Source organism: Muntiacus reevesi, chromosome 1 (assembly GCF_963930625.1).
Source record: "Muntiacus reevesi chromosome 1, mMunRee1.1, whole genome shotgun sequence".
In the NCBI taxonomy this organism is placed as follows: Eukaryota; Metazoa; Chordata; class Mammalia; order Artiodactyla; family Cervidae; genus Muntiacus; species Muntiacus reevesi.
In genome coordinates, this window is record NC_089249.1 from 23215408 (window position 1) to 23241551 (window position 26144).

General features: G+C 36.6%; 1 protein-coding gene across 6 annotated transcripts in view; it reads right to left on the reverse strand.

The window, feature by feature from the left end:
* Positions 1-736: 736 nt before the first annotated feature.
* Positions 737-26144, reverse strand: part of BICD1 (BICD cargo adaptor 1) — a 236096-nt gene continuing 210688 nt past the window's right edge. For 2 of the 6 annotated variants that reach the window (XM_065939486.1, XM_065939471.1), the window contains exons 9-10: positions 6687-6762; positions 737-3137 (exon numbers count right to left, since the gene is read on the reverse strand). In XM_065939486.1, coding sequence (XP_065795558.1) covers positions 3050-3137; positions 6687-6762 — 164 coding nt within the window. In that variant the 3' untranslated portion in view covers positions 737-3049. Of the gene's footprint in view, positions 3138-6686; positions 6773-14456; positions 14542-26144 lie in introns of those variants that run through there. The other 4 variants (XM_065939496.1, XM_065939517.1, XM_065939536.1 and 1 more) reach the window with 4 other exon arrangements.

Sequence of the window (26144 nt, forward strand, 5' to 3'; positions counted from 1 at the left end):
ATTTAATAACTTTCCATTTTCTCCAAGTCCTCCAAATTCTTCTTATTGAAACAGAACAGATATGAAAAAAGGATCTGATGAATCATGAGTTGATTGGAAAGATTAATCCTAGGGTCCTGTATACCCCTGTGCACCCAGACCAAAGGCAATTTATTGCTCCTTTTTATTTTATTTTTTTACCTAAGAAAAATTCTCAATAGGAAAGCATTTCTGAATTCTATTCTTTCCAGTATGGTAATTGTGCTTACTTTTCAAAGTCTTGCTAGTTATTTTTAATCTTTGCCCACTGTATTTGTAATAATTAGCCAGTATTTTCATTATAGTTCTATAGTTGATTTTTCTTCCCCAAGTCCATCTTCAACTAGCCTTACTGAGGTTCATTCTTTTTTATTTTCACTAGTTCTTCGGTTTTCCAATTTCCTTTTAAATCCTGATGTTTACAGGTACTGATTTTTATCAATGCTACACATATTTGGCCATTTTCAATGCCTATAAACAAATATAGATATGGCTCAGTTTAAACTATACTAAGTGATGCCACAATTTAAATACATGGAATTCTCTTTTACTGCTTAAGGACTATTATCTATTTTTGTGCTGAAAATGAGAAATTTATTTCCAAATTTCTATATCTTTTTGGCAAAATTTGCTAAAATTAACATTTTTATAGAATTGCTATTTCAAAACAAGCATTTCCCACTCTATTAATATAATGAACTGAAACAAAACTAGTATATAATAGACTTAATGATAAACTTTTATTGGAAGAAATAAATGTTTTGTCTATGGCCCAGCTTTTCAGCTGGTCACAATACAGAGTGGGGAAGCACGAATGCCCTGTAGTCACACACAGACGATACTTACTGCTGAATTCCCTGTACCACCAATGAAACTGAGGAGGCAAAATAGGAAAATGTTCTGAGGTACTTTTTAAAAAGGCATATTTTCCCTCAGGCACAGTTTTTATTAAAAATCAACTTAGCAGCTATGCCACTTTTCAGGTCCCAACACATGATACTTGAAAAAGCAGGGGTAGGGGTGGGGGAGCTTCCTTTAATTGAACTCTAATAACATCCATGCTGTCTCACTAAGACTAGTACCAAGCAGATACAACACCAACAAAATAAAGAAAATGTCTAGGAACAGGAAGGCAGTGCAGGTGGAAAGAGCAGAAGGTTAGATTGCCATGATCAGGGCTTTATGAAGATTTGTTTCTTTTTCCATATTTTAACCTGAATCTCTATTTGGATAAAGATTTTCAGCTACTGCAAGTTGCATAATAAATGACACCGTTGAAAATAGCACACATGTAATGAACTTAAAATCTCTTGGTTGCTTTGGTAACAGTGACCACTACTTAAAAGGTGTATGACTGATAGAGCCCCTGCTCTGTGCTTTAAGACTTGCCGACTGGCTGCCACCTTTGATGGGTCACCCTACTCCGCTACTTCACTCAGTCAGCTGAGTGACTCCTACTGGGTCATCGTTATTGGAGCCCTGCATTGTTAACTGCCTTTTGTTAACAGTGAGGATTGCTTTTGTTTTAAAGAGAAGTTACAGATATCATTACAGGAAAAGGTCAAACTGTTATGGATTTAAACAAGTTAAGGCTTACCTGACTAGACAAGGAACCAGGGCTAGGAGCAGGTGTGTGGGCAGCACTTGATATAAGGAGCCCAAGAGTATTAGACCTTTCAGCTCAATTAGCTGTTTTCCTTGTTTGTCAGATTATGTGCAAAATAAATTTTGCTGTGAAAATCCACTGCCTTAAATTAAGTCATAAAAGTTACCCAGCAGAATCTGTAAATTAACTAGGAACATGAATTATCTCAATATAATATGATTGTAGGCACCTGAGTGTTTGTCAAAAGTAGACAATGAGCTAAGGTTTATTACCTCTTGGTTTTTTTTTGGCAAGGAAGATTCATTATGAGAAAAACTAACAACAACAAAACATACAATTTTAATCAAAATTTGAACACTTTCTGGGTACGTTAATTAACCAAAGGCTAACTTACATCTGTATATGTATATATTTCCCATTTATACTTGGTATCTTATAGCAGGAAAGACTCCTAATAGGACCCTGAATTTGGGAGAAGTAAAAAAAATTCTGGTCATTAAATAAACACACCATTTTTGCCCATCATGTTATTTAGCCTTCTTTAACATTATTACATACACTCATACACACACAAAGGAGCAGCACCAGTGCGTCTACTAATCTGCAATTAAAAAAAATTAAAGATGCCGTCAAAAGTTGAATAAGTCAATGAACCATAACAGTCTCTTTTTCAGATTTACTTAATAACGTCCAATGAAGAATTCTAGTTAAAAAACAAAACAAAAACAACCCAGCGGTCAATGAGCTACTGATTAGAAAGTAAGTGCATAAACAATATCAGTGTAGCAGCAAAATTACAGTTATTGTTAACATTCCGATGCACCTCGTTTATCATTTTGTGCAAGAAAAACGACCAGTCCGGCCAATTCCAGATTTCAAACTAAATTAAAACTCATACTTAATTGAGCATATTATGCATATCTTAAAAATAAATGAAGTTCACCTCTCACAGAAATGATTTTTACAGACATATATATGTGGCAAGTAAAGTACAAAATAAATATCAATGACCAAAAAATTAGATTTAACTTCTATAGCTGAAATTGAAGTATAAGGAAAGATGATTTTACAATATACGTATTTTACATTGTCTTAGGTCTCTCTTATGCTATCGAGGTAAAGCCAGCCATCTGAGATACATATTTCCTGTTTCGCTTTATTTTGATTTGATTTAACTTAATTTAACTGTAGCCATTTGATTACAGAAGTTTGTCTGTGATTTAGAGAAACCATAAAGTATTTTGCTACACCGGAGTCTGTGCTTTGTGTTATTCTTCCCAGCTTCCTCTTATCTTCCGAAATGATGGCCATTAATGCAATCAAACATCTAACCAACGAGAAGAAACCAGCTGCTGGATCTTGGGCAGTATCCTGTGTATGGCTACAAAACGTTCACCACAAGTGTTTGTCCGCGGGAGATGAAGACTAGGGGTAAGGAGGCTTGGAGAGACAGTGGAGAGGGGCGCACTGCGAGCTGGAATGTGGCTGCTCATCAGGCAGAGCTACGTCAGGACTGCAAATGAGAAACAAGCATGTCAGCAAGAGGCAAATCAGCAAGCGGCTCTGCACGGTGGGAAGGGCTCGACAGACATTCTTTTCACAGGAATTTTGCATCGAAAGTGGCCTAAATCTAAAGCATGCCAAGACAACTGCAGGTTAAAAAAAAAATGTCCCCCAGAAGAAAAATGAAACGTGTTAGGGAAACAACATATGAACTCCTTCCCGGCAGTCACTGTTTTCAATTTCCGCACACAGTCATTCCCCTAGGTCTCTGGGTTAGTTGCAAGATTAGTTCTTTTCAAAATTTAATGATTATGTAGCAATTAACTGGGAGTGATTCTGATACAATAGGTCTGAGGTGAGACCTGAGAATCTGCATTTTTAACAAGGTCCTGGGGACATGGACCTACTGAACCAAGGCTTCTTCGGATTCCACAGTTCTCTGGTAGATCCAGATTCAGTAGAACTAATTTGCCTGTGGAAGTCTAATTTGCTCTAAGGGTTCCCTCTATCTGTTTTAGCTTGGTATATGTAAAGATGACAGAAGAGTAACTATATGATGCATGTGGTTGTTCCCATATGACCACTTCTGAGAGCCTCTAGTTTAAATGAACACAGAAATGCTCAGGCTCATCAATGGCTTGATGAATAATATTGCAGAATAAGGATGCAAAATCATTGAATTTTCTAAGGTAATATTACAAATACATTTGGGTTCAGACCTTTTAAAATGTGACTAATAGGGGAAAATCACATTATGGGGAATTTTCAATTGAAAAAGACTGGCATTTTTCTAAAACTCTGTTTTTTTCCTTTATACTTTGGAATTCAGTACCACAGAATAATTTCTGCCAGGAGTGTTATTTGAGAGAGCTATTCAAGGTTTATTATTGTTATTTATTAATTTAATCATAATTTTAAAAAGCGAATATAATCATTCAAGTCATTAAAAATGAGCATTAAACAGTTTTTATCTGTGCTTTTTCATGTATACCTCTTGAGTTTTAATACAAAATCATAATTATGTACAATATTACTCTGCAGGGTCTCTCTTCCCAAAATCTTTGAACTGTTTTAAATGTAGTTTAAACGGAGATATGCTCTTCTGCACTAGTTAGGACAACCAGTGATAAAAATGATTTTTCTTATCTATTTTTAAAATGTGCTAAGTAAACATGGGAGAGTTGGAGGTTCAACACAAGGACTAAGAAAATACTGCATGGCAGGATTTTTCCTCCATCCTCAGATGACCTGGAAATAAGAGAGGCAGACTTTCCCATGGACCTGAGTTGCTTTCTGTTAAGTTTGCATGATTTAAAACAAGTTTCTTTTTAGGGAAGGAAACATATGATTCAGCATAAGTTATGGCAAGTAGCATAAGGTGGTCACATCATACAAGAGGGATAAGTGTTTGAAGACCCATGGAGTTCAATAATCTTCTGTATAAAGGAAAGCGAGCATTTCCGTTTGACCCGGTGAAGTGTACAGTGACAGCTTACACACAGGTTACAGTTCACTTAGCCCAACACATTATGTCGTTCATGATAATTAAAATTCTTTTTCATTATTTCTGATTTCTTAAAGTGACAGGTTACAAATATTTCATATTATACTATTACTATTTTTAATTTGCACAAAATATAATTGTACTGTGTGTGTATTTTATGTGACAGAGGCATATCTTTGGCTTACAGATTAAGGAATCATTTCTTGAATATAAATACTGTATTTGATAAATTCTAATCAAATAATTTAATCATAATAATCATAATCACTTAATCATAATAAGTTCTAACCATTTAATCAAACTGGTTCTCAAAAAAAAAAAAGTAAGGTGAGATAAAATTAAACTTAGAAAGATTCCTCATTAGCCTTTCCATTTCTTATCTAACTGAAACACTTAAAACAGTAGCTTTCTCCACTCTTTGCCCAAGCAAATTAGAGAGGTTATGAGAGATTGCAGATTTCTGTCTTGAGGAATGGTTAGGTACTAACAGTGGTTAGTAGTAATTAAAGATATTGAGAACACACTGTAGGCCAGGCCTGTGCCTCCCTGAATCCTCCCAATATCCATTCTCTTTCTCACTTTACAAGTAAAGAAATGGAATCTTAGCCAGCAAAAGCAACTTCCAAGATTACACAGCCAGTAGCTATTAGAAGTGAGAACCAAACCCAGATAATGTGACTCCAGAATTCGTTCACTCACTGAACTTCTGTCGTGTGCCTGGCACTACCCCAGCCTTGGGTGGGGTGAAGGTGCTTTCCAGAGAACGACTAAGTTAAGAGCCCATGTTCTTCTGCATTACAAACAGAGAATCCCACTGAGATGGATTTGAACATTTATAATTATATTCAGTTACTTAGTAATTGAAATTGCTCTACAGTTAGCTGCTATTATTACATAGCATTTGTATGTTAGTGAAGAACTTTCCTGAAGTAAAAACCTTGTTGCTGGAAGTGGTGGGAACAGCAGGCTGAGACAACTGTGGGAAGACACTGGCTTGGGGCCTATTTAATCACATACTTTCTCCTGCTAACTTGATGTTCCACTTAAATAGCTGTCTGCCCAACTGCCTCAGAGACCAAATCACACTGGGGTTTTGGCTGTTGCTGCTTGCGGAAAGCATCTGCAGCTCTCAGCTCTAACCCATGACCAACATGCAGCCTGCTACTGATGTCTACTCCTCAGAGACATGGAAGTACGTCTGGGCCTGCCCTTACTCAAAAGAAGCCTTGTCCTGGGAGAAGAGCAACAGTCATATAAAAATAAGGAGAGAACAACAAGCAGGCTAAAAAAGCCACAGCCAGATTATAAAAACTAGACATCATCAGAGGCCAAATAACTGGAGATGAAGGATTTTAAGAAAATGTTTAGGTCCTGATGGGGTGCTCTGATGCTTGTGTCGAAGTTTGCCCATGAAATTTACCATGAAAGTAAATTCATGATGTATTTGCAATGCTTTCATTGGAATAGGAATTGTTTAGCTAACTCTCTAGGTTACCATCCAGGGAGTCTGTAGACCTGCCTTTAAAATTGTTTAGTGAATCTTACATAACGGCACTATCACTGAAAATATTCTTTTTTGAATGCCAATTACAAGGTTCTCTCCATCTTTCGATTTCAGTTTCACTGAGGCTACCAAGTGGACAAAAAAAAGGAAACACTTCCATAAAGTTGTCTTGGAACAGACATTAGATAAGCTTTATACTTTCCTAATTGTTTGCCTGAGTAATATATTCTAAAGCAAAAGACAATTCCAGGTTTTATGTTTTGAAAGGTAATGAAATCCTGGACTAATCCAAGGATTTACTCACAAAAGGGAGCTGAAGGCAGCCTATAGTCTACCTGCTAGTGGCCAGTAAAATAAATTCTAGCTCTCTTGTATTTTCAGTGGGCACATGTGAACTTCAGGAATCCAGTGTGTGTTTGTATAGTCCATGTTTGAAATAAAATGTGGCAAGTATAATTATACAGAAGAAGTCATCATGTGGGAAAGGAGAGCTTGGGGTCTGTGGAACTGACATGTGGCTGGGTGGGAAAAGTAAGGACATGTGAATTTACCTGACAGTTGGGCAGTCTTGCCTCCCGGCTAGTTGTGAGCACTGTGGCGGTACGGAGGCAGCAGGCTGCTGACAATCTATAAGAAACTGATAAATTAGACATGTATACAAAGAGATGACAGAGCAACGTGTTAGTAACAGTAACTTAGGCAGTTGCCTGAGAGATTTAGTGAGGAATGTGTAGTCACACAGAAACATCTGAATTAACCTTTTTTTCCCTGAACGATGCCAATAGAGAAGACAAGGCTTTTTCCTTAATTAAACACAGTATTTAAAAATTAGTGAAACAAAATTAGTAGTGAAATTTCTCAAGTACATTAGGACATACATAGCCATTCATATTTGATGCTTGGTTACATCTAAAAATAAAAGATGAATTAACATAATGAAAGATTCTCAAGTTCTAAACTTGAACATGGTGGTAGTTACTTGCTCAGCACTTAGATTTGCTATTCCAAAATGTTTTATATTCAGATAGCTGACTTTATATTCGGACACACAGGTATATTGTTAATCCCACAGGTATATTGAGAAAAGCATGCAATACACACTTTTCCATGATTAATAGAAGGATATATGAGAAGAAAATTAGCTTCACAGTTTTCTGAAAATAGATTTTATTTATCAAAAGTAAGAATTGTTAGAAGTCTTAGAATGTTTATTTTATTATATTAAATCGTTAGTAACTTGGATTGATGGAGAAAGCTAACCTGAATGAGAAGTCTTTTATTTTTGTCTTCTGAAAATCACATAACTCACATTAGGCTGACAAATCATTAACTGTTAAAAGTTCATTCTTTAGCTGATCAGTTATGTTACACATCTACTCCAAGAAAGATTGTGTTCTGAAATAATCAAAGAGCAGTCTGTTTGCTGATGTCCTACAATCACCTGCTAAGCTAGTGAGAAATGCATACATTGTATTTCTGCAAAAAGATTTTGCAGAAAAAGTTCAAATTAGAACAAAAAAATTCAATTATTTCTAATTGCAGAATTTCTTCTTACTAATTGCTTAGACTATGTATCTTTCCCTATATGTTTATATAGGTAATAGTTAAGCCAAATTAATTCAAATTCCAGATTTAAAGTCTTGAATTAATGAGCTTTTACTGAAATTTACATTCAAAGGCTTTGATCTAAGCACTACTTGTTCCAAAGTCAATATATTCTCTGTTACAACAAAACTTGCTTGTATAACTCCAAAATATAAAAATTCATGATGCTTTTATAGAAAACATTGCAAATACACTAAAGTTGTCTGTGATGGAAAGTAGAATATAAGATAGGCTTGATTTAAATTCATTCAAGAGAACATCACTGAGGAGAGAGGACCTTTTCATAAGGTGGTCTTGGTTCCACAGCCACTTATTAATTATTGTTTTTTAATAGGGACAATATTTGATTAGTTGAGTAGCTGTTGTTCAGATTATCATACTCAGTAAAAGTCTTTCAAATATAACAAATATTTCCATTTTCTTAGCTTTGGCAAATTCTTTTCATTTTTTCTTTAAGTCTTTGTTTCTCCATTTTGCAGCTTGATTAGCTCAATGATTCCCTTTTGTAGAAACTCAGGAGTCTTAAAGGATGAATTCCTTTATGCACTTTTCATTTTTTTTCAATAGCCATGATAAAGGATAACTTTAGACAAAGTTGTACAAATTTAGACAACTATTTTGATCTCGCCAGCAGACCTAAGTTAAACAGATGTATGCTGCCCTCTTATGTTTCATTTGAGTAAATGCAATAAATATAAATACGAACACTTGGGAGTCTAGCTTGCTTTTCCTATTGCCAACTCTTCATCTGCGGAATGGCAAGCCTCAGAATTAGAGTTTTTAAATGGTTTAAATTCTTTTCTATCTCTTATTTCTGTAAGATTTTTCTTTTTTTTGGTTAATACAGTCACAGATTTTTGTTCATCGAAATATATTTTGTGATGAAATTCAGAAAACAGGCAAGCAGGACCACAATGCACCCTCTTAATGAGCTGTTTGAAATGTGGTGGATATTTCTTACATTTGTAGTAAATATAGTTTTCCCCTCTTTAGAAATTATAATGCCTCCAGTTAATTATTATTATTATTTTGCATTTATTATTTACAAGAACTTAGCTAAGTGTTATACTTAAAGAATTAAAAACAAATTCCATAGATAAGGTGGTAAAAGATTTTAAAAAGAAATCTGAAAAATAATTAACTTCTCTGACTCAATTGTCTTCTGAATTCCTCTTCTGTGGTCAACAGTCCTCCACTGGTGAACTTGTCTAACCCAGTTGAACAGCAATGTGTATTTACCATGTACTTTGAAAATGAAAGGGGAGGTTGGGAGGTTGAGAAAAAAACCTTCCAGCTACGAGATGCTGTGGGCTTTACATGATCTCATGTATTCTTTGTAGGTTCTACTCTGGTAGACTTATTCACGAAGGAACTAGGCCTCATCTCATTGCTTTTGAGGGCATAGAAGATTAGAATTATGTGACTTGAGGAGGCGTCTCAGAACATCGGAAGTCACTGCTGTCATCTGGGGCCACCAGAATTTGTTTCAACCATTCAGTGATTTAGCTACTAAACTCCCATTGTGTGTCTGAAAAGTTAGGTGGTAGAGATAAAAGGAAAACAGAAAACATGGTCCCTGGTCAATTGAGAAAGACAAGCATATTCAACAAACAAAATAAAGTGTCATGACGATGATGACGATGATGATGATGATGATGATGAGATGTGGTGGCGGTGGTAACACCTAGTGGTACTCATTCATTGCTTACCATGTTCCAGGCACTGTGTAGGCATTCAATGTGTATGCTCTCCTTTAACCGTGTTTTATTAACCCCAGTTTGTGGATTACGAAAGGGGGAGAAATAGGTTAAATAACTTGCCAAAGTTCACTAAGAGATGGAGCTGGAATTTGAATCCTGGATTGTATGATCCAAGGGCCGAGTTATATTTTGAGACACTTCACTGCACTGTTTCCCATGATAGGGAAAAGTTGGGCTCTCAGAGCAGAAACAATTCACTAATCTAAGTGGTCAGGAAATGCTTCTTGGAGGTTGTGATATCTAGGTTGTATACCTAGAAAAGAAATTAGTTAAAGAATTTAGTAACTATAAGCTGTTTATGGCCTCTACTAATAGTAACACATTTTACAAAATTAAAGTGTTTACTTGAAATGCTCAGAATTTGATAACACTGAACATTTATATTATACAGCTATAGGCCTGAGAAATGTCACAAAACTGAAGAGATTGTTAGTGCCTCAAGGGCAGAGATGAATAAGGGATATTATTGTTTAACACGTCTATATGTCCTGATATACATATGAAGTTATTTGACATTCCTCCATAAACAAAGCCTTCAGATAGAAAAGGGGAGAAGGAAGGAAGGAAATTATTTCATGAATCAACATGATGTTACTTCTCCTAGGAACTGTATATAAGTTTTAAATCTTAGCAACACTCTGCAGTTGTTATTTTCACTTTTCCTATCATAAGGAAAGTAAGTATTTTTGATCTATGAGACTATATTGAAATTTCTTATCTACTGAGACTATTTTTTCTTTACATTTTTCATGATCTCTCCCACCAAAAACAAATACAGAACTTGGCATCATGGTAGGTTCTCCACAAACATTCATTGATTTAGTTAATACATGACCACCTGCTAGGAAGCAGCTGAGCAAAGATACAGACTTTTCTCAGACTTTTCTGATGTTAAGGCTTGTTTTCTACTCACTACTCTGGTTGTCTCTCTGATTGATGCCAGCTACCTCTAGAAATACCTGTAGATACCTCTGGCATCACCGGTTCAATGGACATAAACTTGGGCAAACTCTGGGAGAGGGTGAGGGAAAGGGAAGCCTGGTATGCTGCAGTTTACGGGGTCGCGAAGAGTCGGACAGGACTTGGCAACTGAACAACACCAACCTCTAGAAAATATCAGACCCATGTTGCCAAAGAAACATAAGAACTTCATTAGACAGTTGACAGTAATTTGAAGGCAACTAGTGACCTCAAAAACACAAAGAAAGATAAAAGGTACAAGAATGAGGATAATATCCAGTTTCTATAAAGAGGTGGCTGAAAGTGATGAATTTCATTGGCAGGAAGGAAAGTCTTGTCATATGGTTTTCCTTCAGGTATCTACCATTTTTAAACTTTTCCATGCAGTTTAGAACACCAATCAATTTTCTAAAAGTCAATACCTTTGGGAGTCCATGGGCCCACTGGTGACAGAGAGCCTCTTGAGGAAGGAGGCTAGGAACACCTCTATGTTTTTGGCCCCATGTGTGTCTCAGATGGCAGTGAGAGGAGTTGGTAAGGACAGTGTGCAACTTCAGGGGTGGCTTCCTACAGCCAGGCGATACCTGGATATTCTGATGGGGGCAGAGCAGCAGCTCCTTGTGATTAATAGTTTCCTATAGAATGGCCTGCGCTCCAGTGCCTGGTTTTCCTGACTTGAGCATCCTTACTATTTCATGAGGTATTTTCTATACCACATCTCCTTCCCTTATGACCGTACACTGTGTCAGATGCTTCATACTTTCCCCTGGAAATGATTTCTACCTCCTGAGTTTTCCTCAGGCTAAATAATCCAAGTTCTTCCTCACAGGACATAATCTCAACTTCCCATACCCGCCTCTTTGCTCTCTGACCATGCTCCAGTTTGTGTACAATCTTCTAAAATTGGGGTGCTCAGAGAGGAAACCATGCATAATGAGATGTAACAGCTTGACTGGGGTGGCAGCATCCTGCCTTACCTGAGACATCTTGATTCTATTAAAAAAAAAAAAAAAAAAAAAAAAACCCAGAAGCCTTCATGGCATTTTTTGGGCAGCAACATCAGATTGCCAACTTCACATGAGCTTACTTTGTTTGAAGATGGTGCTGTCAAGTCATATCTCCTCCATCCTGTACTTACAGTGTCAGAAATTCCAATGCAATATTTTATATACTTTTAACTTTATGTTAATCTCTAATAAGTTTCACCTCTTCCTACCTGGTCTATCTCTTAGGTCCTATTCTGTCATCCACCATATCAATTTCCTCTTCCTTTTATTTTTTCTCTCAAGTTAGAAAATGTGACAGTCATGAGCTTGATTCTTCTCAACTCTAAACAGGTGAAGGGTTGAAGTAAATATTTTTTAATTCAAGGAAACTCACAGGAAAAGATATACACAAGCACAAATTCTAAATGAAAATCCATACTCCAATTTCAGTTGCCTTTCTTTTTTAGCAAAAATCAAAGTAGAGTGAAGTTAAAGTGATCAAAGCAGTCTTGGCGAAAACAAAATTGATGATAGAATGTGAAATTTGAGTTGGTAGAAAATACAAATTTGTATGCACTGTGTACCAACGTAGAGACATAAAACTTGCATATCGTATGTTTTTAGTCTCCTAACTCAGGAACTCTGAATATTTGTGGATAATAGCACAAAGGTGTTCTTCACAATTAATTACTGATATGCACACACTCAGCTCTTAAATGAGGGTTTTACACAGTAATCCATGGGACTGGATAATAGGTACATCACAATTTCCTTCCATTGCCCAACGATGCTTCTGCAGCAATTTTTTTTTAATGGCCTCTTTGCCTTCCTCTTTATTCTTTCTCTTCTGTGCTCTTCAACTTTCCTCCATATCAGCATAAGATGTAGGTCCACCAGAGAGATCTTAATGTTTAGATTCCCTGCTCCACAAACCAGTAGGTGAAGGACATTGAAGAAGTGAATTCAGTCCTAGCCTCAGCTTTTCTGTTAAGTGAGGACATTGAATATCAATCTTGCAGATCAGGTGAGAGGATGTTTGTGAAAGCATGAAGCCCAGGGCCCATGGATAAGAACTGGTCATCAAATAACATATGAGGAGCCAAAGGGAGAAGTCAAGATGACCTTGAGATTTTCAGTTTCAAGAAACAAAGTCACTGTCATTAAAACAGAAATGAAAAGGCCAAAATAGACCATATGATAAAATCATTTCAGCAAGTCTTTGCTCCTTTTATTACGTTCATCTAAAATGCTCTTTTCTTCTCTTGGACTGTTCAGAACTAATAAGTTTCAGTTTTTACTCCTGACCACCCCAGAAGGAAGTGTCTGCTTCCTCTAAACTCTGTTAGTACTTATCTCATGGCCTTCAGCTTTTGAACACTGTTTTCCTTGCAGTGTATCTAAATTCTTCAGTCATGCTATGCAGTTGACAGAGAAGACCCTGCCTTATAATTCTTTGTTTTCCCACAGTCCTTTACTTTGAGAATTTGTATGTGATGCAGAATACCTGCTAATATACTGACTTTGCCTTCCCTTAAGGATCACTAGATTTGTTTATTAGTTACATTATCAATGTCATTGTGTGATGGGTCGACTTGAGAAAGAGTACAATTTAGACATTCCTGTCATCATAACAACATCCTCTTAACAAAAGGAATAGGAAAGAGAAAATACTCTCTGATAAAGATTTTAATGCTAGTTGAGTGATATCAGGTGATTAATGATTCTTTAATAAATTTTAAGACTTTGATGTATAAATCTTGAAAATAATTATAATTGCTATTATTTAAAATAGGTCAAATAACATCAATATTAAATTATTCCTCACTAAATCTATAAAATGAGTAATAGTGTGTTAGTGAATAAACAGAAAAGTAAATGGAAAGAAGCATCAAAATACATTCTTCTTGTAGTAATAACTTGAACACTTAAGTAGTCCTATGGATGCCTATACACATAAACTGAAAAAACAGACATATACAGTGGAGAATTTAAGAAAAATTTAAGATAGAAACATTATATAAAGAAAAATAATGAGAGCATGAGATAGAAACATTTACATGAATATACAGTAGATAGGAAAAGTTGAAATATTTTAAAAAATCTAACGATGAACTTAATGGTACATCAGCACTAGTAAAAATGGATAGCTGTGAACAGCTTTTAACATTTTATAATCAAACACATAGAGTTGGCTATCTCATCCCTTTTTGCCAAACATATCACATGAATTTCTCTGGAAGTACCCACAAATAAAATTTACATAATTTCCGGCTACTCAGGAGTGTAGTCTACAATTTATGTCACCGGTCACTTCAGCCTTAACTTTACATCAGTGTTTAACACAGCAAATCCCCTTATTTGTTTATACCCTTATTATAGTCAGAGACAATCATTATTCATTAAAAATCTCCAGGGGAAAAAGCAGAATTGTTGAAACACGTAAAAATATTTCAGTATAGACAATGAAAAAATATGATCTTTAAAAACATATGACTCTTTAAAACATCTGGCTCTGCCTTCATATAGATGACAACTGTGCATAGGTTATCATGCTTAGGGGACAGGCATTAAAATTGTCTTCAACAATACAGAATTGGAGCATGACTTGCTAAAGAGAGGGAATATTTATAGACTTTTCAGTGATTATACAAAAACTTTCACACAGCTTTCCACTTGCTGTCCTGAGGAATATCACATGACTAGCTGATAAAACAAAGCAATATTAATAAATCTATATTTATTTCAAACCTTGAAAAAGAGAAATATAAAAATGCCCTGCAGAATTGTCAACTTTCTGCTTCTGAACAACTTACAATTAAACCATGAGCATGTGTGTAATTAACAGCCTATGTAGGAAGACATGAAAGATAAAGGGGAAGAGGGTAATTAAATACAGTGGCACCAAGAGGTAAAAGTACATTTTGCTTCCAGATTCTTACATCAATTAAGTACCTTTTAGAAAATAACTTTTTGTTCAGAAATGACCTTCTCAAGAACAGTGTCAGTTGGTACAAAGTTAACTCAGGATGGTGTGATGGTCTGTTCTCATTAAACAATCTCAATAATAGCATGTATCAGATGAAGACCATCCATTCCTTTGAAATGACAGAATTCATCATCAAAAAGAAATAAGAGAGAAATGAGTTAAACTACAAACAAGAGTCCACTAAAAAATCAAGTGAAAATATATCCCAAACAAGAAAAATATATGAGACACCACTCAGTGAAATGTGTTTGATTTTCTTATTTTATAGTCATTCTTATTATATAGTCATTTCAAAAAAATAGGGGCTGTGTATCAACCTAGAGGGATGGAAAGGGGAGGGAGATGGGAGGGAGGTTCAGAAGGGAGGGGATGTATGTATACCTATGGCTGATTCATGTTGAGGTTTGACAGAAAACAGCAAAATTCTGTAAAGCAATTATTCTTCAATAAAAAATAAATTAATAAAAAAAATAACACACACACTAAAAAAAAAAATCAACACTAGAAAATATTCTGAGAGATTCAGGGTATCCTATTCTGTAAAGCAATGGATCAGAAAATTATAGACTTTCACCAATATTAGTTGTTCTTTGGCTTTTTAAAGTAAAGAACTACTTATAACATGTAATCTTCCATATTTGAGGAGGGGGACAACTCAGGAAACCCAAAACTAAACCGAAGTTCCTCACAAGAAAATTAAACCATATGTATAACTTGGTTAAAGGAAAAGCAGTATGTTTAAATATTAAATATTTTTAAAATCCAAGTTCACAGAAGGTGCTTATTCAGCTTTCAAAGAAAAGATTAAAGATCTACAGTAACAAGCTTCCTAATGTAAAAGTACTTGATTTGTAGAAAATTGAAGCAAAGCTCTTTCAGAAGTAAATCTATTAAAGAAAATAAGGTTCACTCAGGTTTATAGCCAACTTACCTCTTTTTGCTTTTGATGTCAAGTAGTGCATAAAAAGAGAAAAAAGTTTATGTTTAACTGATTCTCTGATCATAATGGCTTATTCCATAAACACCTAGTCAGAGTAAATGACTATACTATACTTTTTGTTTGTTTGTTTTACAAAATCCTAGCAATAGTGGTGGAGCTGGGACTTCCTGGAAAGTCAGAATAGGTATTTAAGATGAATTAAACAACATCCACATTGGGTATCTCTTCCTACTGTAAATTCCTAATTTCAGTTCTTATGACCCAAACTGATCATAGGCTGATTTTTCATTGTTAATAAGAGAAAATCTCAAGTGCAATGAAGGACTGGGAGGTGAAACTCAGTTTAGAGCAAAAATGGACTAGATGAACAGCATCAGAGCAGCAAGAAAGTCCTTAACATGAGGGAAGTATATCTCCTTAAACTAAAAAATGTACCAATTATATATCTACCAAAAGCAGGTTTAATTAAAACAACTGTCCTGCTCTAAACCATTATCCTACAAAGTAAATGTATATAATTTCATATAAAATTTTAAATCATATAAATGCAAATATTTGAAGTTATCAAAGTTTCTTTTAAATAATTATTTTAAGAGTAATAATCTAACCTAGCCCACCTTTCAAGAACATTCACTGACAATAGAGGTTACATGAGAGGCTCAGCTCAGGAAGCAGTCCCCCTGAAGGACACTTGATTTGTGCATTGGACACATTGAAGTGACATAAAAATAATGTATACATCAAAAATGAAAAGAAAGAAAAGAGGACATCTACAGTGTCCACTCTAGTAATGAGCATAGCCAAAACAAATTTGGCTCTTACATGTACAGTTTACAAAAACTTTAAATTTGTGACATGGAGAGTATACCAATGACTTCCTTTTTGGCTGAGAGGTGACTATGAAATTAATGGTTATATGACATCTTTATAACTTTACATTTACTTTTTTAGTAAACAATAGAAAGCAACAAAGTCAACCATTTTGAGTTGTGTTATTTTTTTTTTTTTTTGTCCTCTTATACCTTTTCTGCATAATACACTGGGAAACAGCCAAGAAAATCAAACAAGCATCAGCAGATGGCTAAAGAGAAGGATGTGTGGAAGAAGGAACATACAGCTATGCAAGAGCAAAACAAGACGGTGGCAGGGTGTTTCACTGTTGTGCAATGAATACAGTGCACTGTGAATCTTTCTGGTTGATTAGCTCTATGAGTTCAATGCCTAAGTCCCTTTAAGTAGTCTAAATTTAGTAAGTGTAAGGAACTATACTACATAATTTAAAACAAAGGAATAGGAAGTAGCAAGTGGAGGCTTTTTGTGAGCATCAGAACTACTTATCGTTTGCACCATGCTCTCAGCCAGAATTAAGCTGCTCCTTCAGACCCTGCCCCACTTGCTCACAGTGGCTCTCAGGGAGCCACTGGGACCAGGTTTAGTGTGTACAAAGGCCACTTCCCCAACTGTTAATGTGCCTCAGAAAGGTCTGATCGGCTGGCATGTTGATGGGTACGCATTTCTCAGTTAAGTCAGTGGCCCCTGTAGCCAGTGTAACAATATAGATATACTTTTAGAAACTGAATCTCATATGTTTTGGGAAAGAAAGCAAAATGTCAGCACACTTCAAGAATTCAGCATGAATTCTGAATTAATTCTGAATTTCGTGCCTTGTAGAGTCAGATTATAACACTTGGACACTTTAAATTGTACCGAAAAAAGTTTGCATTGTTTATTAGATAATGGGAATTTTACTTTTTCTTGATGAAAACTATTTATACTGTGCTGAGATATTTTAATATATTAAAAACATGGATGGTACACATTAAGTCCCAGTCCCAGTCATGGAGAGAAGAATTTGTATTCATTGAATCAGAGAGGCTCAGAGTTGAGAGAGCTCCTTCACTATTCCTTCACTGTAGCTGTTCACGTATCCTCATAAATGTAAAGGAGAGCCTGCAGTTGTTAACTTAAAGATTAGCTTTCCTGGGTATCCACTGTGTCTTTTAAAATTATGTTTTCCTTAGTATTCCTTGTAGGTAAAAGACATCCCTTTGAAAACTGCAGTTTGAATATAACATCCCAGGGAATGCTCATAATCAGGGCATTTTTATAAAACATTAGTTACATGTAGTTATAGTGAGGACATGTAATCATGTAGTTACAGGGAGGACAAATAGTAGAATTCAATAGTCTGATGCCAGCAAGTTGGATTAAATAGTGTGAGGAGCATAGCAGAGCTGATGGCCATTTTCCTGGGAATACAATCAGAGAGGCCCTACTGGCCATCACAATGGAGTATTATACATTTTCTTTGCACGTGGAGGGCTTTGAGATCTGAAGGCAGGGCCGTGCCGATGGCAAATGGTTATACACCTGACTCCCTGGTGCAAAGGATACCAAAGAAACCAAGGGTTAAGTTCTGTAGGTAAGTAATTGATTGTAGTCTGGTAGAATAAAAGCTGTTCTCTGACTTACAGGTGGGGAGCATGCATAGTAGAAGGTGGTGAGATAATGTACAGTTTTAATATTCAGTATCTGGACAAGTGTGTCCTTTTGTGGCAGAGGTTGGTCACTTCTGTGAGTCTGCTTGCAGACTTAGGTGCTTATCTCTTTGGAGTTTTCTACCTGCCCGTAGATACTTGGTAGTAAGCCAGAAGTATCATTTGGGGCAAGGAGATTCAACCAGTCCATCCTAAAGGAGATCAGTTCTGGGTGTTTATTGGAAGGACTGATGCTGAGGCTGAAACTCCAATACTTTGCCCACCTCATGTGAAGAGTTGACTCATTAGAATAGACCCTGATGCTGGGAGGGATTGGGGGCAGGAGAAGGGGACAACAGAGGATGAGATGGCTGGATGGCATCACCGACTCGATGGGCATGAGTTTGAGTAAACTCTGGGAGTTGGTGATGGACAGGAAGGCCTGGCATGCTGCGATTCATGGGGTCACAAAGAGTCAGACACGACTGAGTGACTGAACTGAACTGAAGGAGGGGTAATCGCCTACAATGTTCTGGGCCTTCCGTGTGTCTCAGCCCACCTGTGCCTCCCCGTTATTCCTCAAGACTCAGGCCCCTTCTAGAGGCTTCTCTCTTCAAACCACATGGGTGAATTCTGGTGGACACAAGCATGATGTGATCATTTTTGCCCTAAATATGTAATAATTAGAAATGTCAAATAAGTGTATGTCTTTTCACTTAATAGATATACTAGAGAAAGATTGTAGTTATTTTCCCTTGAGGATTTTAATTAAAATTTTTAAATTTCCATGTGTTTACTAAAATATTAATAAAACTTAGAAGACTTTAAAGCATAGTTATACTAAAAGATTTATATGACAGTTATATTAAAAGAGTCAACATGGATTGAAAGTATGATCTAATTTAATAGGTACATTCCTATTACCGTGTTGGTTTTCATGCTGATCCTCAGTAATTAAGTAATTCCATCATTTTATCATAGCTTATTTTGCTTACGATGCTTAGGTTTTGGATATGAAATCCTTTAAGAAAACGCAAGTTCTGGATAGTGTACTTGACAGAGGAGGTAGGAGAAGACAAAAAACAAAAATAAAACAAAGATGCTGACAGAACTGTGGTCATCAAATGTTCCATTCCTCATTGCATTATTTATTGAGTGGCTCCAATTTGTACCATGGAATGGTTTACTTAGTACTGTCTTTATCTTCTCTTTTATCCTGGAAATAGGAAAACACATGGAATACACCTTGGAAAAGTCTGATGTGTTTTCAGTCTAAATATTAAGTAATTAAACGCTGCCATTTAAAATTGGCAGGAAATATTTTCCAGGCACTCCTTGCTTTGAATAAATAACATAGATTTTTTACAAGCTTGATTACACACACACACACACACACACAAATTAAGCTGTTTTTACTATTTCAAGAATATTTAAAAGTAGGGTTTCCTAGGATATCTAAACAATAGGAATTAAATTCTTAATGACAAAGACACCTAGTAAACAAAGGAGATGTACAGAAAGTGTACACAAACATTTAATATGTATCTATTTGAAAGAATATTGGTAGCAGAGACAAATAAAGCAGAATCAATTAGTAACAACAAACATTTGGCCCAATATTTCATTTTAAAAGAAAACCGAAATGTGTTACCTTAAATCTTATTTTAAAATTAGATGTTAGTGATTAGATTTCAGTGTAGAAATAACATCTAGTTGGAGCCATTGGTAAGTAAGAAGGTCTATAACTTCATTGTCTAATATAGTAGCTACTAGCCAAATCTGGCTATTGGGCACTTGAAATATGGCTAGTTCAGATTGAGATGTGCTGTCGGTTCAAAATACACACTGAATTTCAAAGACTGAGTAAGAAGAACGGATGCAAAATCTCATTAATAATTGCTTCTACTTATTCCATGTTACAATCATGGTATTATGGACATATTGTGTTAAATAAAATATATCATTAAAATTAAGTTTATCTGTTTCTTTTTACTTTTTCTCATATGGCTACCACATTATTAAAACTGAATAGCTTTGGTCTAGAAGGTGAAACATTCTTGTCTCTGTCTTTTTATTATTTGGCAAGATATAATTCAATTCTACACATAAAGACATTTCAAGCTTTCTTAAAGGGTTCAAGTATATCTTCCTTCTCCTCCAGACGTCTAGTTAAAAAAAAAAAAAGATGAATAGTAACATGAAAGGAGAAAAATGCCAAGATAGATTAAGTGAAAAACAATAGCATTCATAATGATGTTTGTGGTTGTGCCAATGTTATTGTAATGCATATATAAAAACATATATGTGATTATATATGCATATATTTACATATATTTGCTTGTATATGTACAGAAGGTTTCTGAAAGGATACCCAAGTTTGACTGGGCACAGCTGTGGCAGAACTACTTTCTATTTTTATACCCTTTGTAATTATACCTTTTCAATTTTGAATAACCATTATCTATTGAAAAATATACTTGAAAAATACAAAACATATAAAATGGAATAAGAGAAAGTAATAAGTAAGGAAAGCCTATATATATATATATATATATATATACACACACACACACACACACAGCCTTTTGTTGTGTATTACATGGGTTCATACATTTCTGGTCTGTAAAGTGAATATTTTCAGGGGAATTCCTTGACAGTCCAGTGGTTAGGACACTGTACTCCCACTGCAGGGGGCATGGGTTCAATCCTTGGTCAGGGAACTAAGATCCCACATGCTGTGGGGCATGGCCAAAAAAAGTGAGTATTTTCTTATAACTGCCTTGATTTTTAGGCATAATATATTAAAATAATCAAATCAAGAACCTTTAAATGATACATATGCTGCCTTAATTAAACAGTAAGAGAAATGAATAACTCATTTGAAAATTTTCCTAATGCAACTATGATATATATCTTTATTACATCACCTACTTTAAACCACATCTGAAATGTACTATATTTCTGTACATGAAGAATTACATGTAGAGATGATAAACCACAATAAAGCTGTATATTTTGAGATACTGTAGAAAATTTGTATTAATTACCAATTATCCAACAAATTGAAGGCCTACTATGTGCCAGGTACAGTGGAAGATTCTGGGGATTAAAAGAGACAAGGTTTCTGTCCCAAAGCTTACAGACTTATAGAGGAATTCATTTTTAATACAAACTTTGTGTTATCTGTAGTGAGGCATAGAGGGATAAGTGGCTAATTTGACCCAGTGGAGGCAAGGGATCAGAAAACTTATAAATTTTGTGCATTTATGCACACAATTTCAAAACTGGTATAAAAGATACATCTAGTTTAAACTCTTTGCAAGAAAAAGTAGAGAAGGGAAAAAAAATCCTAAAATTCCAAAATATTTTTATATGAAGCTAGTTATCTGGATGAAAATCAAAACATTCAGCTAAATTGGAGGATACTTGAGATTTCCCTAAACAAAGCAAATACACAGCTATTTGAGAAAGATGAAATAACTTCTTATATTTTTCAGTTTTCCATTAGGTATCTGTCATTATGGGCTTCCCTGGTGGCACAGTGGTAAAGAATCTGCCTGCCAATGCAGGAGACATGGGTTTGATCCCTGGATCAGGAAGATTCCCTGGAGAATGAAATGGCAACCCGCTCCAGTACTCTTGCCTGGGAGAGTCCCATGGACAGAGGAGTCTGGCAGGCTACAGTCCATGGGGCTGCAAAAGAGTTGAACACAATTTAGCAACTAAAAACAACAGCATCTGTCATCATAGACATGGACAGAATCTAAGGACGAGATATATTTCTCCAATGACATTCTTTGCACATTCCAACCCAAGATCATTCTATACTGAAAGATTTCTTGCAAAAATGGAATTGCTACTTGAAGAAATACTGAAAGAATTGAAATTTGATGGTGTGCACATTTCCACTGTGCAATGAATCAGAGCTAACCCAGAAGAGGAGAGAAAATACTCTTGTAGCATACATGATTCCTTGGTGAAGGAGGCAAGTGAAAAAGCTGGCTTAAAACTCAACATTAAAAAACTATGATCATGGCATCTGGTCCCATCAATTCATGGCAAATAGAATGGGGAAAAGTGAGCGCAGTGACAGATTTTCTCTTCTTGGGCTCCAAAACACTGCAGATGGTGACTGCAGCCATGAAATTAGAAGATGCTTGCTTCTTAGAAGGAAGGCTGTGAAAAACCTAGACAGTGTATTAAAAAGCAAAGACATCACTAGTTAGGCATGGATGTGACAGCTGGACCATAAAGAAGGCAGAATGCCGAAGAATTGATGCTTTTGATTTGTGGTTCTGGAGAAGACTCTTGAGAGTCCCTTGGACAGCCAGGAGATCAAACTAGTCAATTGTAAGGGAAATCAATCCTGAATACTCATTAGAAGGAGTAATGCTGAAGCTCCACTACTTGGGAGCTTCATCCACCACCTGATGCAAACAGGTGACTCATTGGAAAAGACACTCATCAGGTGGTTTGCATCCACCACCTGATGCAAACAGCTGACTCATTGGAAAAGACACTAAAGCTTGGAAAGATTGAAGGCAAAAGGAGAAGAAAGCGGCAGAGGATGAGACGGTTGGATAGCATTATTCAATGTCCATTCAATGGACATGAACTTGGGTGAATTCTGGGAGATGGTGAGGGACAAGGAGTCCTGGCATGCTGCAGTCCATGGGGTCGCAGAGTTGGACACGACCTAGGGACTGAACAACACCACCAAGCATACAAGATTCACTAAAATTTGGAAATTTGAACAAATTTTTGATTGCATATTACATTGGAGCAAGATACAAAAATGTATTTTTAAACATGTGGTTGATAATTTTGTGAATTAGCATTTTTAAATTAATTTTTCTTTCAGCAGATTCCAAACTAAGGACAACATGCTCTAGCATGAGAAAATGCCCAAGCTTTCCTCTGGAGGGAAAACTCTGCAGAAGCTGTGTTAAAAGCAAATACAACCCTAAAAGGTTACAGGTTTCAACAGAATGCTGTTCACTCCCGCTATTTCAAGAAATGAATCCTGTGGACAAAGAAAGTATATGCGGAAGTGGAAGACACAAAAATGGAGAAGCCTCTATAGGGAATAAACACACTTTAGGCAAAAAACCAGTGAGGCTGTTAGTTCAGGAAGTCAGTTCAATAAGCATTAGCCAAGCTCCTTCCACAGACAAACCACGAGAGGATGAAGGAGCAGTTAGAGTAGGTTGCACGCACACAGGACACTCTGACTTTAGCAGAGTTGAACCTCTCTGATTTCAGACACTTGCAAACATTCATATTCCTCACAGCTTCCATTCTGAGTCTCTGCCACCTCTCATCTCACATTTCATTAGACTCTGTAGTTGCTTCTTTATCTCAGGTATTGCTGTAAGCAGTCAGGGCAGGAGGGTTGAAGAGAAAGAGAACCAAGACAGCTTTCTTGACTGAAGAGAAACCATTTTTGCCCTAAGCCATTTTGTGATCTGAGCCAGGGCTTGAACAAGTCTCAGTAATTAACATCTTAAGGGAACTAAAGAATGCAGAAACATTGCCTGTTATCAAGCAAGAGAAGTAAGGACACTCCCAGTTCTGTATCAGTGGTAAAGATCAGCCTGGGGCACTCAACCACCAGATCAACTGGAACCTAAGGAATGATGTGAACTGAAGGAATGAAGATGTTGACCTTTTTCTGACCCTCCTGACTTCAACCAGCTAAAGCTTGGACTCAATCAAACCCCTTCATGAATACACTTATACTTAAAACTTTCTCAATTTTACTGTTTGGGGAAACACTGCTTTGGGCAAGATCCCTAGTATTCTTACTTGCTGCAAGCAATAAATCTTTCCTCCCCCCAATCTTTGATTTGGTTGTAAAACAGGAGGGAAGGGGGAAGGGTACAACCTTTAAAAGAAATATAGCCATAGGACATGACAAAAACTGGCTAGAACCAACAAGATCCAAGGTGGCAGAAGATTCGACTTCCAGTGGACCTTGAGCCACATTTTATGCTCATTGTAACACATTAGCCCTCTGATGGATATGGATAAGAGACTTACAGAAGATTCCTGATGGGAGAGACTGGCTGTGGGAGAAAGTGGGTCTTATTCTGATGGGCAGGGTCATGCTCAGTAAATCTTTAATCCAATTTTCTGGTGATGGGCAGGGCTGTGTTCCCTCTCAGTTGTTTGGCCTCAGGCCAAACTATGGAAGGGATCATGAAGGTAATGGCAACTTCTTCAAAAGGATTTGTACATGCACTGTTGTATTCAGTGCCCCTGACCCTACAGTAGGCCACTATTGACCCACGCCTCTGCTGGAGACTCCTGGACACTCACAGCCTTGTCTGACTCAATGAAACTATGAGCCATGCCGTGGAGGGCCACCCAAAATGAACGGGTCATGGTGGGCAGTTACAACAAAACTTGGTGCACTGGAGAAGGAAAAGGTAAACCACTTCAGTATTTGTGCCGTGAGAACCCCATGAACAGTATGAAAAGGCAGAAAGATATGACACTGAAAGATGAGCTCCCCAGGTCAGTAGGTGCCCAATATGCTACTAGGGAAGAGTGGAGAAATAACTCCAGAAAGAATGAAGGTATGGAACCAAAGCAAAAACAACACCCAGGTGTGGATGTGACTGGTGATGGAAGTAAAGTCCAATGCTGTAAAGGGCAATATTGTATAAGAACCTGGAATGTTAGGGCCATGAATCAAGGTAAGTTGGAAGTGGTCAAACAGGAGATGGCAAGAGTGAACATTGACATGTTAGGAATCAGTGAACTAAACTGGACCAGAATGGGTGAATTTAATTCAGATGACCATTATATAAGGCAAGAATCCCTTAGAAGAACTGGAGTAGCCTTCATAGTCAACAAAAGAGTCTGAAATGCAGTACTTGGGTGCAAGCTCAAAAACAACAGAATGATCTCTGTTTGTTTCCAAGGCAAACCATTCAATAACACAGTAATCCAAGTCTATGCCCCAACCACTAATCCTGAAGAAGCTGAACAGTTCTATGAAGACCTACAAGACCTTCTAGAACTAACACCCAAAAAAGATGTCCTTTTCATCAGAGGGGACTGGAATCCAAAAGTAGGAAGTCAAGAGATAACCTGGAGTAACAGGCAAGTTTGGCCTCAGAGTACAAAATGAAGTAAGGGCAAAGGCTAATAGAGTTTTGCCAAGAGACCACACTGGTCATAGCAAACACCCTCTTCCAACAACACAAGAGAAGACTCTACACATGGATATCACAGATGGTCAATACTGAAATAAGATTGATTATATTCTTTGCAGCCAAAGATGGAGAATCTCTATACAGTCAGCAAAAACAAGACTGGGAGTTGACTGTGACTCAGATCATGAACTCCTTACTGCAAAATTCAGAGTTAAATTGAAGAAAGTAGGGAAAACCACTAGACCATACAGGTATGATCTATATCAAATCCCTTACGATTGATTATACAGTAGAAGTGACAAATAGATGCAAGGGATTAGATCTGATAGACAGAGTGCCTGAAGAACTAGGGACAGAGGTTTGTGACACTGTACAGGAGGCAGTGATCAAGACCATTCCCAAGAAAAAGAAATGCAAAAAGGCAAAATGGTTGTCTGAGGAGGCATTACAAATAGCTGAGAAAAGAAAAGATGTGAAAGGCAAAGGGGAAAAGGAAAGATATACCTACTTGAAAGCAGAGTTCCCAAGAATAGCAAGGAGAGATAAGAAAGCCTTCCTCAGTGATCAATGCAAAGAAATAGAGGAAAACACTAGAATGGGAAAGACTAGAGATCTCTTCAAGAAAATTAGAGATGCCAAAGGAACATTTCATGCAAAGAATGGTACAATAAAGGACAGAAATCATATGGACCTAACAGAAGCAGAAAATATTAAGAAGAGGTGGCAAGAATACTCAGAAAAACTATACAAAAAGATCATCATGACCCAGATAATCATGATGGTGTGATCACTTACCTAGAACCAGACATCCTGGAAGGTGAAGTCAAGGGGGCCTTAGGAAGCATCACTATGAACAAAGCTAGTGGAGGTGATAGAATTCTGGCTGAGCTATTTCAAATCCTAAAAGATGATGCTGTGAAAGTGCTGCACTCAATATGCCAGCAAATTTGGAAAACTCAGTCGTGGTCATAGGACTGCAAAACGTCCGTTTTTATTCCAATCGCAAAGAAAGGCTATGCCAAAGAATGTTCAAACTACTGCACAATTGCACTCATTTCACATGTTAGCAAAGTAATGCTCAAAATTCTCCAAGTTAGGCTTCAATAGTACGTGAACTGAGAACTTCCAGATGTAC